This window comes from Urocampus carinirostris, chromosome 20 (assembly GCF_059441175.1).
Source record: "Urocampus carinirostris isolate Australia breed hairy pipefish chromosome 20, RoL_Ucar_1.0, whole genome shotgun sequence".
NCBI lineage: Eukaryota > Metazoa > Chordata > Actinopteri > Syngnathiformes > Syngnathidae > Urocampus > Urocampus carinirostris.
In genome coordinates this window covers 16,393,682-16,411,419 of record NC_142368.1, presented here as the reverse complement: position 1 = coordinate 16,411,419, position 17,738 = coordinate 16,393,682, and the positions used below count along the sequence as shown (strand labels likewise).

Below are 17,738 nucleotides of genomic sequence, written 5' to 3'. Positions count from 1 at the left end.
TGTAAGCTTTGCTGTAGAAGTAAGTATTTTGAACTAGCAAGGGCCATGGAAGGTTGCTGGTCATGCTAATGAGGTTAGCTAAGTTTTTTTGTCAATCAAATCTGGCATTTTAAGAAACGTAAGATCGGTTCTAATCAAACAACTAATGCTAAATAAGCTAGCTTTGTTGTGGCTGCTAGCATTGTTTGTACCGGAAATTACTTTTGCGCAACCGTTGCTAATTCTCATGCTGCTAAAAATAGCGACTAGCCACGCTCGGTATGTGCGAGGACCATAAACAGTTCCTGGTCATGTTATTGCGGCTAACTAGAGTTTCTCTCCATCAAATCTAACCTTTCAATAAACGGAAACTGGGATTAGCGGCTAGTTTTGCGGCAGATTCTAGCAGCTTAGATTGCCAACTCTTGTAATGTGCGAGGACTGTGGTCGCTAATGCTAGCCACATCAACTCATGCAGCTAGCATTAGCAGCTAGCATCGCTCAGTTTGTTGGCTGGCCAAAGATGGTTGGTTTTCATATGCTACTTTAGCCAATGCCGCCTACAGCCTCTCTTTTGCAAATGTGGCTATATAAGTGATTCTGTATATTATGTGCTTTTAAAGACTTTCAAGCTTGAATTTAAGATATTTGCAACTATTAAAAATTTTGTTTCGCTGCAGATGCTAGCATTATGAACTGTCAATTGCTGTTCTCTCAGGCTGCTGAAATTAGCTTCCAGCTATTTTTTTCTATGTTAAAGGCCCATGAACGTTTGCTTTTCATGCTAATGCTAGCATTTCTGTCGATTAAATCTAGGCTTTGAATGAACAATAACTGGCATTAACAACTATTTTTGCTATGGATGCTAGCGTTATAGACTGGCAACACTCAGAATGTCCAAGGACTGTAAGTTGAATGCTCATGCGGGTAGCATTAGTAACTAGCATCACTCAATATGTTTGAGGGGCCAAAAATGCATTCTTCTCAAGTTCTGCTTATGCTAATGTAGTTAGCTACAGATTTCTGTAAATTTATCTGGGCCTTTTAAGAAACCTCAGGTTCTATATTAGCTTTTTGCCAAGTCTCATGCATTTTGTAAAAGTAGTGTGTAGAATTGCTACATGAGTGGGGAGTATTTGAACGTTCGCTCTTCAGGTGTCGCAAATGCTAATATGGCTAGCGACTGGGTCTGTCAATCAAATTGGACCTTTACACAAACCTCAGATTGGATATCATCTTTTGCTAATGCTAATGCTGTTAAAAACTAGTTTATAGCAATGCTCATTGGATGCGAGGGCATTGAATGTTTGTTCCTCAGATGTCGCTAATGCTATTGTGGCCTCTGCTTTGACCCGACTGCTAGCATTAGCAAAAAGCTATGTTAGCATTAGCATTTAGTACACTTAATTCAATATTTATCATTCCAAATGGCAGCAATCCAATTAACAGTATTATAAAATCAGTTTTTTTTCTGTATAAAAAGTGCTATAATAATGGCATTTATACCACGTTATTTTTTTTAAACGAATCCACAGCGCAGTAATAAACGTGTTGCGTCAAGGCCTGCAATTACATCGAGCCAAGAGTTAGAAGCTGCCATTGTCGGAGAACAAGATATCAAAAGGACAAAATAGTTTTTATCGAAATATTACGGCAGGGTAAATTTTCATTATCTGTTTATTTTCAAGGTGCGTTCGTGGGTTTTATTGTGGGTCGTAATCAATAGCATTGTCCGCGCTTTGTCCCTTAACCTTCATGAGCTATGTGTGGCTTGAATAGGGGAGCATCTATCGGGAGTTTTTAGTTTCCACGGCGACAGACCTTGAGCTTTGCCGTTGCCACAAACAAAGAAAAGAAAATGAAAGAAATTGCTTTTTTTATTCATCAATTTTTATTTTTAATATATATTTTTCTCATACAATGGATTGCGACTAAAACAGTTGAGATTTGAAAATATAAGTAGTGGGAAAGAGTTCTTTTTCTGTTATGTTTATTTTACTTTTTACAAAAAAGGAATACTCAACCAATAATACCGCTTTAAATTATACATTATTTATATATTTTTTAATATTAACCTGAAACATATAGTCAAACAAGTTAAATAATACTTAAATTAATGATATTGTAAACAATATATTATTAGTACTGATGGTTCTGTAGTTGGAGCAAAATTGAAGGTTCTTTTCTTTGGTAGCATAATCATTCGGGATTTTGTCCATGCAAATGGCCGCTGTCCTGTTTGTCAGATCTTTCTGCATATTTTCGTCAAGATGTCCAAAGACCTCCCTCAGGGTCTCTCTGTGTCGATGGGTTGTAGGGTTTGGGGCAGTATTCTGTTTATCTCTTTGTGATCTCCTTTTCTTCAGTTAGCTTCTTCCCTATCTCATCCCGAATGCCCGTTTTGTTTGTGTGAGGTATTTTACAATCTGGAAGGCTTTTTTTGAATTGTTCTTGTTGAGGCACTCTTCTAACTCCGAGCATTGGTCTTCGAACCATTTCTCCTTTGCGTCTTTTAAGATTTTTCCAATTCACTTGTTGGCTGCTCTATACTTGGCTGCTCTTCCAGGTTTTTTTCTTCTATATTTACTGATATGATAAATATACCATGAAATGAAATGATCTGCATTTTATATAGCGCTTTTCAAGTCAATGACTTCTCAAAGCGCTTTACAATATGCTCCACATTTCCCAATAGCGGCCTTGCAGCCATGTAAGGCGCTAACCTGCTTATTGGGGGTATTGGGGGTTCAGTGTCTTACCCAAGGACACTTCGACATGTAACACGGACGAGCCGGGATTCGAACTGGGATCCCTTGATCCCAAGAGGAGCGCTCTACCTCCTGAGCTACTGCCGCCCCTCGAATAATGAACAATACTTGAATAATACTTGAATAATACTTGAATAACCATGAATAATACTTAAAACTTTGCTAAATTAACTGAATATGCGTTTTTTGTTTTTTTTTGGGCTTATGCTATGATTCTATTTTGTATTAAAGACGTAGATTTTCTTTGCCCCAAAAATAAAAAAAACATAGAGAACCTAAACGAGGTTCTTCTGACCCAGGGGTCAAACTCATTTTAACTCGGGGGCCACGCGATAGAACAAACATTCTATCAGGGGCCGGACTAGTAGATTAAAGAGAAAGAAAAAGAGAGATAAAGAAATAAGAGAAAGAGGGAGGAAAAAGAAGAGAGAGGGTGGGACAAAGAAAGAAAAAGAGAGAGGAGAGAGCGTGAGAAACAAAGGAGATAAAAAGAGAAGTCGCGAGAGAGGGGGAAAGAAAAGGGAGCGGAAGAAAGAAATCCAAAGAGAAATAGAAAGACAGGGGGAGAGAAAAGAGAAAAGAAACCCCGAAGGGTAGGAAGAGAGAAAGATAAAAGAGAGAAAAGGAAAAAAGGAAGTTAGAGCAAAAGAAGTTAAAAAGATACAGAGAGAGAGAGACAAAGAGCAACAAAGGAAGAGAAAAAGAGAGACACAGAGAGTGAAAGAGACAGAGACGGAGTGGGAGAAAAGGGGTGGAAAAGAGAGAGAGAGGGAGAGAGAGAGAGAGAGAGAGAGAGAGAGAGAGAGAGAAATAAATTCAAGTACAGTGTCTTTGTGAGAGGCATCTGGCTTTGGCAACATCAAGTTGACATATCTTAACCTGCAGCTTGTTTTTCTCTTGCGCTTCACTGAGTGTTGTCTCGCGGGCCGGATTCAATCCCTTAGCGGGCCTGATCTGGCCCGTGGGCTGCCTGTTTGACACCTGTGTTCTAACCCCAAAATAATACCTCAAATTTAGAAAAGGTATCTGAATGTGTTTTTTTGTGCATATATAATAATTGTATTTTGAAATAAACAAGTAGATTATTCTTTCAGGTGGTCACAAATGTTTAAAAAAATATTTCCAATTTTTTCCAATTTTTCTCATAGACGGACGCGGCCCTGATGTACGACGCCGTGCACGTCGTGGCAGTGGCGGTGCAACAGTCACAGCAGATCACCGTCAGTTCCCTGCAGTGCAACCGCCACAAGCCCTGGCGCTTCGGCGGCCGCTTCATCGGCCTCATCAAAGAGGTAGCGCCCCACCTTTGACCCACGTTCCATTCGCTGATTTTCCACCCGTTGTTTTGCCCGTCCGATATCAAAGCGGGCCCGGCCGAGCTCCGGCTTTGTTCTTCGGCGTTGGTTATGGTCTCAGGTTATTCCCGGCATCGTCAACGCGCCGCTTCAAAGCCCCGCGGTGAACCCGTAACCGTTCTCCCCCCTCCTCAACCCGTCTGGCGCTAAATTACTGCGGCAGACGGCGAGAGGGGTGAGAACGGCTCGGCGGCGCATGATTCGGAAATCAAATGAGGTGCTTAGAGGTTAGATTGATATTGTGGGCAAAGGCTGTGGCTCAACGGATTTCCATTATCGTTATCAACGTTGTGTTTATAGGCTCACTGGGACGGCCTGACGGGACGGGTGTTATTCAACAAGAGCAACGGACTCCGGACCGATTTTGACCTGGACGTCATCAGCCTGAAGGAAGAAGGCCTGGAAAAGGTGCCCAATAGCACATAACCAATTACAGAAGAATGATTTGACCTAGTTCAAAATGATCCTAGGACGCAACTTGGTGTTTACTGAAAATTGTGGCAGAATTTTTGAGTCTCGGTCACATAGAGTAATGAATTTGTCAGGAAAGCCTGGAAAAGGTGTATTATTGCATATAACCAACTACGGAATAATTATGTGGACTACTTCAGAAAAGTTCTAGGACAGTGCTATTGAGTACAAGGGGTAGGCAGAGTTTATGATTTGCCACATTTGGTTGACAAAATTGGCACGGGGCCAGCCTGAAAAATTAAAGCCCGGAAAAGGTGTATTATAGTATATAACCAACTACGGAATAATTATGTTACCTACTTCAAAACAGTTCTATAAGACAATATGGTGTTAAGTACAAGGCGTAGGCAGAGTTTCTGTTTTGTACGCCACATTTGTTTGGGAAAATTTGGCACACAGGCCATCCTGAAAGCTTAAGGCTCGGAAAAGGTGCATTATAGCATGTAACCAACTACGGAATAATTATGTTACCTACTTCAAAACAGTTCTATAAGACAATATGGTGTTAAGTACAAGGTGTAGGCAGAGTTTCTGTTTTGTACGCCACATTTGTTTGGAAACATTTGGCACAGGGGCCATCCTGAAAGATTAAGGCTCGGAAAAGGTGCATTATAGCATATAACCAACTACGGAATAATTATTTTACCTACTTCAAAAAAGTTCAATTAGACAATATGGTGTTATGTACAAGGCGTAGGCAGAGTTTCTGTTTTGTACGCCACATTTGTTTGAAAAAATTTGGCGCAGGGGCCATCCTTAAAGATTAAGGCCCGAAAAAGGTGCATTATAGCATATAGCCAACTACGGAATAATTATGTAGCCTACTTCAAAAATGTTGTAGCGCTCAATGTAGTGTTTAGTACAAGGGGTGGACAATTCATTTTTATTTCGCCCACATCGAGTTAACAAATGGTGAGTAAGGCCAAGGAAAAGGTGTATTATAGCATATAACCAACTACGGAATAATTATGTTACCTACTTCAGAAAGAGTCTAGGACACAACTTGTTTTTTTAGTACAAAGGTTGGCAAACATTTTAGTTCCCAGGCCACATTGGGTTATAAGATGCGTCCTGGAAATGGTGCATTATAGTATATAACCAACTACGGAATATTCATGTGACCTACTTCAGAAAGATTCTAGAACACAACTTTGTTTTTAGTACAGAGGTTGGCAAACATTTTAGTTCCCAGGCCACATTGGGTTATAAGATGCGTCCTGGAAATGGTGCATTATAGTATATAACCAACTACGGAATATTCATGTGACCTACTTCAGAAAGAGTCTAGGACACAACTTGTTTTTTTAGTACAAAGGTTGGCAAACATTTTAGTTCCCAGGCCACATTGGGTTATAAGATGCGTCCTGGAAATGGTGCATTATAGTATATAACCAACTACGGAATATTCATGTGACCTACTTCAGAAAGATTCTAGAACACAACTTTGTTTTTAGTACAGAGGTTGGCAAACATTTTAGTTCCCAGGCCACATTGGGTTATAAGATGCGTCCTGGAAATGGTGCATTATAGTATATAACCAACTACGGAATATTCATGTGACCTACTTCAGAAAGAGTCTAGGACACAACTTGTTTTTTTAGTACAAAGGTTGGCAAACATTTTAGTTCCCAGGCCACATTGGGTTATAAGATGCGTCCTGGAAATGGTGCATTATAGTATATAACCAACTACGGAATATTCATGTGACCTACTTCAGAAAGATTCTAGAACACAACTTTGTTTTTAGTACAGAGGTTGGCAAACATTTTAGTTCCCAGGCCACATTGGGTTATAAGATGCGTCCTGGAAATGGTGCATTATAGTATATAACCAACTACGGAATATTCATGTGACCTATTTCAGAAAGATTCTAGAACACAACTTTGTTTTTAGTACAGAGGTTGGCAAACATTTTAGTTCCCAGGCCACATTGGGTTATAAGATGCATCCTGGAAATGGTGCATTATAGTATATAACCAACTACGTAAAAATGATATCTTCTATTTCACAAGGTCACAACTCGGTGTTTAGTACAAAAGCTGCGCAGCATTTTTGACTCACGGGCCACATTTTTAAAAAAAAAATTTCAGCCCAAAGGATGAAGGCCTGGAAAAAGTGCATTATAACATATGACCAACTACGGAATAATTACATGACCTACTTCAGAAAAGTTAATGGACAAAGCAAAAAAAAAAGCAAAGGCATGAAAACCCCGCCCACATGCATCATATATTTTTCAAAATAAGATAAAAAACAAATACAGAAAAATGCACGAAAAAAAAAAAAAACATTGTTAAAAATGACATTTACGTTTTGTTTATGGAAAAAGGGGAGACTGGGGACAAGACGGGCACCAAAACAAAAACAAATTGTTGTTTGTAGTTGTTTCTTTGGCTGAAGTTTTTGTTGGGGTGGCAAAATCATACCATCAAGATATTTTTCTTGCTTATCTTTGTTTCATTTTCTGACATGTTTTCCGAACGAGACTACAAAAGTCTGATTCCAATTTTTTTGGTCCCCCTGCAGATCGGGACTTGGGATCCCCCGAGTGGTCTCAACATGTCCGAGACTCACAAAAGCAAGACTTCCAACATTACGGACTCATTGGCTAATAAATCTCTGCGTGTCTCCACCATCCTGGTAAGATAAGTCGGTTTTAACTACGGTAGACCTCTAGGGAGCGCCAAAGAGCCACACAGAGCTCCAGCTTGTACATGAAAGTAGATGTTTATCCATTCTGTCGGTCTTTATTTTACACGTAACCTAGCTAAAAACACCCACAGGAACCTAAAGTACAATTGAGCTAATTTTTACGAAAATCGGTTCAGTTGTTTCGGAGCCTATAAGTCACATACAAACACATGAGGACACAGAAGTCAGGATTTGTAACATAGACAGTAGGGAAAACGCAGAGATGCGTCTTAAGTCACTAAGCGGTGGCCGCCGTTTGAAAAAGAGGGTTGAACGTCTCCTTTCATTGCACAGGAAGAACCGTACGTGATGTTCAAAAAATCGGACAAGCCTCTGTACGGGAACGACCGCTTTGAGGGTTATTGCATCGATCTGCTGAGGGAACTGTCGGGAATTCTGGGATTCCAGTACGAGATCAGATTGGTAGAGGACGGAAAATTCGGCGCCCTGGACGAGAGCACAGGACAGTGGAACGGGATGATTCGGGAACTCATGGATCACGTGAGTTGCTTCTTTCACTGGCATTAGGAAGCAGGAGTCCCGCTTGGAGCTGTAATAGGCCCCTTTGAAATCCAACTCAATCGAGTGCCATTGACTAAAAATATACAATAAAGTAGAAAAAAGCTGTTGCGGTGTATTTTAAGTCGATTTTTTTTTGTTTGATACTTTTTTTTCGGATATTCTGACAACTTTAGTTAGTTGCAAAAATATGACATTTTCTTACAGGAAATCAAGTTGTAAATATATAACTTAGTAGTATTTCTGGATTATAGTATCACTGTAGCTGTATTTTGGTAGTATTTCTGCAATAGTAATTTTGTAGTATTTTTGCAGTGTTTGTGTATTGTACGATTAATGTAGTTGTATTTTTTAGTATTTCTGTAGTTCTATTTCTGTATTATAGTGTTACTGTAGTAGTCATTTTGTAGTATTTCTTTTGCAGTATTTTTGTAGCATTTCTCTAGTTATGTATTATACTACTTCTGGAGTTTTATTTCTGTTGTGTTGTTATGTAACTGTAGTTATATTTTTGTACTATTTCTGTAGTAGTAATTTTGTAGTATTTCTTTAGTAGTATTTTTGTAGCATTTCTTTAGTTATGTATTATACTATTTCCGGAGTTTTATTTCTGTCGTGTTGTTGTCTAACTAGTAATATTTTTGTTGTATTTCTGTAGTAGTAATTTTGTAGTATTTCTTTTGTAGTATTTATGTATTATAGTTATATTGCAGTGATATTTTTGTGGTGTTTCTGTTTTGGTATTTCTGTATTATAGTATCATTGGTAGAATTTCTGTAGCAGTGATTTAGAAGTTTTTTGAAGTAGTATTTCTCTGTTATACCATTAATGTAGTTGTAATTTGTAATATTTCTGTAGTTGTTGTTCTGTATTATAGTATTACTGTAGTCGCATTTTTGCAGTATTTCTGGAGTTAAATTTTGTATTGTACTACTTCTGGAGTTGTATTTCTGCAGTATTTTTGTTGTATAACTGTAGTAATATGTCTGTAGTACTAATTTTGTAGTATTTCTGTAGTAGTATTTATGTATTATAGTAATTTGATTGTATGACCTACTTTTCTCTATCGCCTGTAGTTGGCGACTGATGACACTATGTAGATAGATATTTAGTTTTTTTCAGTATGTGTGTCTTCTTTCAGATAATCACAGGCTTTGTTTCCATGGTTATCATGTTTTTGCTTCTCCCTTAAGCATCATTGAAAGCCTTGGGAACCATAGCGAATAAATACCGTACAAAAAGTAGAGTATCACAGACCTGCAAAGTCTTCATGAAACACGAAATTCTGACTGGAATGAAAAGACTGAAAGGAATTGTGGGAGGTAATTCAGCCAATAAAATGTTAGCATTTTCATGATGCATTTAATTTCCTGGTATAATCACTTCCTTATTTTTAATATTTGTCCAGGTTGTTGATTGGTTACGACCATGCTACCTTAGCGAGGGTAAAGATTCGTGTGCCTTTTTTGTATTTGAGATTTTTTTATGGTTATCATGATTTTGCTTCTCCCTTTAGCATCGTCGCAAGCTTTGGGACCCACAGCAAATCAATACAGTAAAAAAATACAGTATTGTATCGCCGACTCGCAAAGTCTTTACGAAATATACGATTCTGAACTTAATGATGAGGCAGAAAGGCATTGTGGGATGTGGTTCAGCCACCAGCAGATCAGTATTTTCACGATGCCTTGATTATCTAGCTTTCATTGCCTTTTTATTTTTAATTACAGTCCAGATTGTCAATTGGTTATAACCATGCTATTTAGTGAGGGTAGGATGTGTGTGCCTTCTTTGTATTTCTTCATAATCGCAAGCTTTGTTTCTATGGTTATCATGTTTTTGCTTCTTCCTTTAGCATTGCAACCTTTGGGACCTATAGTGAATAAAATCGGAACAAAATATATATTGTATCGCTTGCAAAGTCTCTGTAAAACATTAGAGATTCTAAATAAATGAAGAGAGAAAAAAGGCATTGTGGGAGGGAGTTCAGCCGAGACTATATCGGCGTTTTTGCGAGCCAATAGAAAACCGGCAACTTTTTGTAATGACCTTTTTTATAATCCATTCTCACCGTGGAAGAAGCCCTACTCCTGCTGGATAAATCCATTCCCCAAATGCCTCACCTTTCTGACACGGATCAGGGAAGTTCAAACACAAACGTGGAGAAGTCATTTCCATTAAGAATAGATAATCGAAGTGAACCCGCCACCCCGATGATTTCCCCCCCGGCTTTTCCTCGACCCCGGCAAAAAATGGAATGCTAATTTGATTTGCGCGCTCTGCCTGTTTTTTCCGTTTGGTTTTCTTCCTCATCCGCGCTGTGTTTTGCAGAAAGTGGACCTGGCGGTGGCGCCGTTGGCCATCACCTACGTTCGGGAGAAGGTCATCGACTTTTCCAAGCCTTTTATGACGCTGGGGATTAGCATCCTGTACCGCAAGCCCAACGGGACCAACCCGGGGGTCTTCTCCTTCCTCAACCCCCTCTCGCCGGATATCTGGATGTATATTCTGCTGGCTTGCTTGGGAGTCAGTTGCGTGCTCTTCGTCATCGCCAGGTAATGTCAGTGTGGGTTATAGCGACTCCTAGTGGTGTAAAAATACATACTACTTGTTCAAATAATAACAATAAAACACATTTACTATGACCTTTCTACTACTGTTTTCTTCTCTAGCCATTTATGTTAAAGCTCCATTTTAGTGTAATATATTGACCCCAAGTGGTGTAAAAATACTTTAATCATTGAAACACAACACTACTCATTCAAATAATAAGAAAATAAAACATTTACGATTACTTTTCTTCTACTATTTCCTTCTCTAGCCATTCATGGTAAAGCTCCAGTGTGTGCGTTATAGCGACCCTTACGAAAACCCTTTTGATTCAAATAATAAAAAAATAGAAGAATAACACTGTTTCCTTCTCTAGCCATTCATGTTAAAGCACCAGTGTGTTATATAGCGATCCCTTGTGGTGTAAAAATACTCCATTTAAATAAAACACTACTTGTTCAAATAATAAAAAACACATTTACTATGACTTTTCTACTACTAATTTCTTCTCTAGCCATTTATGTTAAATCTCCATTTTGTGTAACATATTGACCCCAAGTGGTGTATAAATACTTCAATCATTAAAATAAAACACTAGTCATTCAAATAATAACAAAAAAAAACCCATTTAATATTACTTTTCTTCTATCATTTCCTTCTCTAGCCATTCATGGTAAAGCTCCAGTGTGTGCCTTATAGCGACCCTTACGAAAACCCTTTTGATTCAAATAATAAAAAATAGAAGAAAAACACTTTTTCCCACTGTTTCCTTCTCTAGCCATTCATGTTAAAGCACCAGTGTGTTATATAGCGATCACGAGTAGTGTAAAAATACTTAATTCATTCAAATAAAACCCTATTGATTAAAATAATTATCATGAAAATACCTACAATCCTTTTTTTCTCACAATTTCCTTCTCTAGTCACTCATGTTGTTATAATCATGAATTTTGAGACGCCCTTTGAAGAAGCTGGCATGTTTGGCGGCCATCTTGCAACTACGGAAGCCCAAATGACCTTTTTTGCGAAGCTAGCTTGTCCGTTTAGCACTTAACGGCTACTTACCACATACAACTGCGTCCCAAATGTGATAATCGCCGAGTCTTGTGATTAAGGCATCTTCTGCTTTTTTCACACAGTTTTTTTCTCTAGCCACTTATGTTAGCCACTTTACTGCTGTTCATGACTTGCCACTAGGCTCTAAATACAGCTTTCTTTGTCCTTCACATAGTCATGCAAGTAAACTCTGCTGAGTCCTATGATTTAGGCATATTCTGCTTTATTTTCCTCCGTTTTATTCTCTAGCCTCTCATGTTATCCGCTTTAATGCAGTTAATGGCTTGCCCCTAGCTGCTAAATTCAGCTTTCTTCGTCCTTCACATATCCTTCACATAGTCATGCCAGTAAACACTGACAAGTCCCATGATTCAGGCATATTGTGCTTTATTTTTCCTCTGATTCCTTCTCTAGCCACTCACGTTAGCCACTTTACCACAGTTTATGGCTTGCCGCTAAGCGCCAAATACAGCTTGCATTGTCCTTCACATAGTCATGCTGAAACCCATGATTCAGGCATATTGTGCTTTATTTTCTTGTTTCATTCTCAAGCCACTCGCTCCACGCTATAGCTTGCTGCTAGCAACCAGTGTTGTTATTAGTCCTGTGATTCAGGCATATTTGGCTATTTTTCACTCTGTTTCCTCCTCTAGCCACCTATGTTGGCCATGTGGTAGCAGCCTAGGCTCGCTGATAGCCCTTATTGTGGTGGTTAGTACAGTGATTCGGGCCCCTTTTAATTTTGATTCATTCTGTTTCCCTCTCTAGCCATTCTTGATGGCCACTTGGCTGCAGGCTATGGCTCACTGCTAGCAGCTATTGTTACTGTTAGTCCCAATTAGACTCGCTGACAGCCCTTATTGTGTTAGTCCCGAGGGTCAGGCATCTTTGACTTTTTTCCTTCTCTAGCCACACGTGATAACCACTTGCCTGCAGACTATGGCTGCTAGCTGATTTTGTTATTGTTAGCTGCTCTTGACAGTTGCTGCTTATTAAATCATCGACTTTGTTTTTAATTGGTTTACATTTTTATGTAATGTTTTTTTTTTTTAAATCTGCAAATGGCAAACTGTGACAAAGTAAATTTTCTACTGTTTGATTAAAAAAAAACATGGTACAAGATATTAAACTTCTTAAAACAGTGGTGTCAAAATCATTTTAACTCGGGGGCCACATGAAGGAACAAAACATTCTCTCGGGGGCCGGACTTGTAGATGAAAGAGAAAGAAAAAGAGAGAGAAAGAAATAAGAGAAAAAGAGGGAGATGAAAAGAGAGGTGCGGGAAAGAGAGACAGAGAGAGAGAGAAAGAGAGAAATAAATAGAAAAAATAAAATGAGGAAAATAGAGAAAGAGAGGGAGAGAAAGAGAGAGACAGAGGAAAAGAGAGAAAGAAACAAAGCAAAAAAAGAGTCAGAAAAAGTGAGGGTGAGAGATCGCTAAAGACAGGAGGGGACAAAGACAATGATAAGGAGTGAGACAGAAAGAGGAAAAGAAATAAAGACAGAAAAAAAGGAAAGGAGGAGAGCTTAAAGGCAGAAAGCAAGAAAAGAAGAGAGAGAGACATAGAAAAAGAAAGAAATGAAGGTAGAAAGAGAGAGAGGGAGAGGAAGAGAGGGAGTAAGAAAAAGAGAGAAGCGAGACAGAAAGACAAGAGAAAAAGATAGAAAGCCGATAAGAGACCAAGTGAGAGAGAAAGAAATGGTGAAAAAGAGAGCGGAAGAAAAAAAGAGAAGAAAAAAAGAGGAAGAAAGAAGGAAAGAAATACAGAAAATAAGTGGTAAGAAGTAGAGATCAAGAGAGAGGGAAAAAGAAAAAGGAAGAGAAAAGAGAGAGAAATCCAAGTACAGCGTTTGTTCGAGGCGCCTGGCTTTGGCAACATCAAGTGGACATATTTCAACCTGCAGCTCATTTTTTCTCTTGCGCTTCTCTATCTCGTGGGTCGGCTGTTTGACACCCCTGTCTTCTAATATTGGATTTCTTTCCCCAAAAAAATCATAATTATACTTCACTTCCTGTGGTGTGTCTTGGGCAAGTACAACCTGGCGGCGCCCATCCCTCTCCAGGAATAATGATCGTACTCATTCATAAATTTAAAGATACTCAGTTTGCCGACTCATGCAGTTCCACACTAGTCCTGTAGGTAGCGATGTTTATTATGTATTAAAACCGAACTTCTCCTATTGGTATTATGCTACTCATTTATATACTTTGTTTTGAATTCCTTTAAATTATAAATATCACGTGATTTAAAGATACGCAAAAGATAAAATGCGAGTAAATACTTCTAAAATAAAAAATACACGCTATATAGTTTTAAATCCCTTCAAATATTTTATTATAATGTATTTATTACCAAGATTGTTGGTGTTTGTTCCAACTCATGCAGTCCCACTCCAATCCTGTAGGTGGAAATAGTGTTCATTTTGGAAGAAAACCTGATTTATTTTTTTTCTGTAGTTTGTGTATAAGTATTCTGTTAAAAGACAAATAAACATTTAAAGGAGCAGAGACTTTGAAGACGGAACTCAAGACATAGTCTCGTTATAAACCCATAATAACGACTTTGATCGATTGCTGACGTAGAGAAAACAAAAAGGGCCAAATCGTCACGGCAACCCTCGCCGAAGTTAATTCGGGATATGCAACAACACAAAAATCCAAATTTATAGCTTATTTATATTCATCTCACGCACCGGCTTTGATCTTGTTGCGTATGCGTCATGATTTTAAACACAGTCTGGAAAATCGGGAGGTCAAATCGAGTTCTTCTGAACTCGCTTCCCTACCAAAATAAAACGTTTTTAGTTATGAGAAAAAAAAAAAGAAAATCAATGATTTTTTTTCCCCTGTTATTTGTATACCTGGCCTCTTGGGGGCAGTGTTGCTGTGTATGCACAGGCTCCGCAGAAGAAGATACATATTTTAACCGATTTGTAAATATACACAAAATGAGATTCAGATTAGTTGCTACTGTGCTTATAAATCAAGGTTTTGAAAGGCTTAATACTTTTAAAATGAAAATATAGGAACAAATATGTGAAATTATTAAAACTTTATAACATTGAATATAATGTTTCTATTTTAATGGGGGGAAAAAATACATCATTTTGCAAACTTTTTTTATTTTTTACATTTTTCAAAATTCAATGTCTCCGTTTTTGGGTTTTTTTCGTTGTTAAATCTCTAAATATTTTTTACCTAAACCCGTCAAAATAAAATATATCATTACTATTATGTAAAAAAATATTTTTAAAGAAATATTAGTGTTGTGTTTTTATGTTTTAAATGCTGATGAACTTGGACAAACGTGTAGTTCAGGCCTTCTTCATAAACTCAAGCTTCATTTCCCTGGTTACCATGTTTTTCCTTCTCCCTTTAGCGTCACTGCCAGCTTTGGATCCATAGCCATTGAATGCAAAAATACAGTATAGTATCGCCGACTCAAAAAGTAGTGCATTTTATATTTTCAAGAGATCTTATTCTGTGTTTTTTTTAATGAACTTTGCACTTTATAACATTCCGAATCCTTTCTCGATAAACGTCTGATATCTTCCATTCTCACCTTTTTTCTTCCTCGCAAATAAAACGTTTGGAGTTTGCGAAAACGTGGTCTTTCACAATAAAACACTGGAGCCTCCCCTCGGGATTTGGCATCTTTGAAGCGCTTCCCACACGCACAAACAAAGACGTTTTAGATATATATTTTCCTCGCGCCTCCTTCCTTTGCCTGAGCGTGTTTTCCCCTTCGGAATGGAGAGACAAACACGTTTTTCCCAGCGGACCCTTCTGAGCCGTCAACGCTTCCATGTTATTTCTCTCTTTATTAACGGAAGCTAATGATATTTTCACACGCCGGGACTTGCTTTTAAGGGGATAATGTCATCCTAAAGAAGAGCTCAAGATTTTAAAAACGTAAAAAAAAAAAAAAAAAAAAAAAGGAACTTTTAAAACTAGCGTAGTTTTTATTTTTTCCGACTCGTCAAAATAAAAGACATTTCAATAGCGCTTTTCAAGTTAGTGAGGACCTCCCAAAGCGCTATACAATGTGCTTCATACTTACCCATTCACACACAAACTCACACACCGCTAGTCAATCGGGGGCATTAGGGGTTCAGTGTCTTGCCCGAGGACACTTTGAAATTTAACTCGTGAATCGAACCTGCGACCTCTCGGTCTACCTCCTGAGGTTACTGCCGCCAGATACTGTAATCCCCCAGTGCATCGCAGATCCATTATCCCCAATCGCATTTTGGGGGCTCTTGTGTGTCGATCTGCCCACCAAGAGTAAACTGCAATCATGAGTTTGTGATCCGTTATCCCCGATTGCATTTATGTCCAGTGCTGCAGTCATTATTTCGGCCTAAAATTTATAGCACACATGGGGTTGTGATCCATTATCCCTAATCGTATATTGCTGCAAACGGGGGCCGCCAAAATGTGTTTTTTTATTGGGCTCTGCTGTTTGTTTGTTTGTTTTTTTTTGCCGTTCTGCTGACCAAATGGCAAACTGCTAGCGTGCGATCCGTTATCCCAAATTTTTTTTTTTTTACTGTTCTATCCACCAAATAGTGAATTGTACTCTTGCAGCCGCGATCCATTATCTCCTACCGCATTGGTGCTAGCACGGGACTTTTTTTGGCTGGCTGAGCACATTTTTGTTGAGCACGGTAGCTCTCCAACAAATGGGGCACTGCACCTGTGCAACTGCTATTTGCCTAAAATTAAATGCACGTTTTTGGCTGTGAACCATTATCCCCAGTCAACTATTGCCGAGTGATGTAGCTCGCCTAAATTGAGCAGCACTGTTTTGGGTGGCCTCCATAATACCTGGTCGACTATATCTGAGAACGGGCGCAAAGAGAGTCAATTTGTGTTCCGTGTGGCAGCTCTTTTGTTCCCTGTCTTTCTGCCTTAAATGAACTGCACCTGCGCCACCGCGATCCATTATCCTTGATCGACTATTGGTGCAAGCGTGGACTGGCAAAGAGCATGTTTGAAATAGAGGGGCTACTTTGCAGATTTTCTCATATTGATAGGGATTCTGGTCTCTATTTTCAACAATAAACTAGGAACTATATCTATATATATACATTTTATAAATATATATAATTTCTTTTGAGGCTAATCAGATGCACTACCCGTTTGAGGATAACACCCGAAGGTCTCTCCAACCTTCCCTAAGCCATGCATCAAGCACTTGAGCACAAACTCCATCAGGCTCCTTGATGATTAACCTTAACCCATTCTCCCCCCTGCGCTAATGCCACGCCACTTCTTCCTCAAGCTAATTAATAAGAGCCGTCCGCGAGTGACCCTCTGTCCTGAAAAAACGCCCAAAAAGCTCCTGAGTCTGGAGAGAAAAGCGTCTCCTCAGATCATCGCGCGGCGAGGCCATTATCACCGGCGACGCTGTTATTCCACCTTATTGATCCGTTGCCGCAATAAAGCCAAACCGTTTGAGAATGCCGATAAGTTGATGGAGGCGAGAGTGATTTCGCTCCGCAACGGCCAGTTTCAGGCCCCGGGGCCGCTAGGGATTTTTGTTTACGTTTGCTCATTAGATAGGAGTTCACTTGGTCTGGAAAGTTCTAAAATGAAGGCTGTGTCAGGATTTTGCAAAGGTAGCTTGTACCCGGGCTGCTCTTAGTACTTAAAATGGCCAGTTACGTTTCACTTATTAGTTGATTCCCATTTATTCAGGAACCTTTCATTTTTTTCTCCGTTTCCATCTCGAGCCACACACGCTAGATGCTCCGTGTAAATGAAGGTTTGACCTTTTTTTTTCCCCCACTGTTTACTTCTTTAGCAACTTATTTCAGCTACTTGGCTGCAGGCTATGGCTCGCTTCTAGCTGCTATTGTCATTTTTAATCCTGTGATTTAGATATCTTTGATTTTCATCTACTGTTTTCTTCTCTAGCCACTCGTGTCAGCCACTTGGCTGCCGATCATGGCTCGTCTCGTAATTCAGGCATAGTTTACTTTTTGCCACCGTTTCCTTCTCTTCATGTTAGCCACTTGGTTGAAAGCCATAGGAGGCTGCTAGCCAGTATTGTTATTGTTACCCCCGTGAGTCAGGCCCCTTGGACTTCTCTTCACTGTTTTCTTCTCTAGCCATTCATTCTAGCCGCTTGGTTGCAAGCTATAAGTCGTTGCTAGCCAGTATTGTTATTGTTACACCTGTGAGTCAGGCCCGTTGGACTTCTCTTCACTGCTTTCTTCTCTAGCCATTCATTCTAGCCGCTTGGTTGCAGGCTATAAGTCGTTGCTAGCCGTTATTGTTAGCCCTGCGATTCAGGCCCCTTGGGCTTTTTTCCACTGTTTTCTTCACTAGACATTCATGTTTGCC

General features: G+C 39.2%; 1 protein-coding gene across 2 annotated transcripts in view; it reads left to right on the top strand.

The window, feature by feature from the left end:
• Window positions 1-17,738, top strand: part of LOC148346385 (glutamate receptor ionotropic, kainate 2-like) — a 125,890-nt gene that overhangs the window by 83,623 nt on the left and 24,529 nt on the right. For both annotated transcript variants that reach the window (XM_088325633.1, XM_088325632.1), the window contains exons 7-11: window positions 3,896-4,039; window positions 4,403-4,510; window positions 7,100-7,213; window positions 7,559-7,765; window positions 10,115-10,338. In XM_088325633.1, coding sequence (XP_088181759.1) covers window positions 3,896-4,039; window positions 4,403-4,510; window positions 7,100-7,213; window positions 7,559-7,765; window positions 10,115-10,338 — 797 coding nt within the window. The remainder of the gene's footprint in view (window positions 1-3,895; window positions 4,040-4,402; window positions 4,511-7,099; window positions 7,214-7,558; window positions 7,766-10,114; window positions 10,339-17,738) is intronic.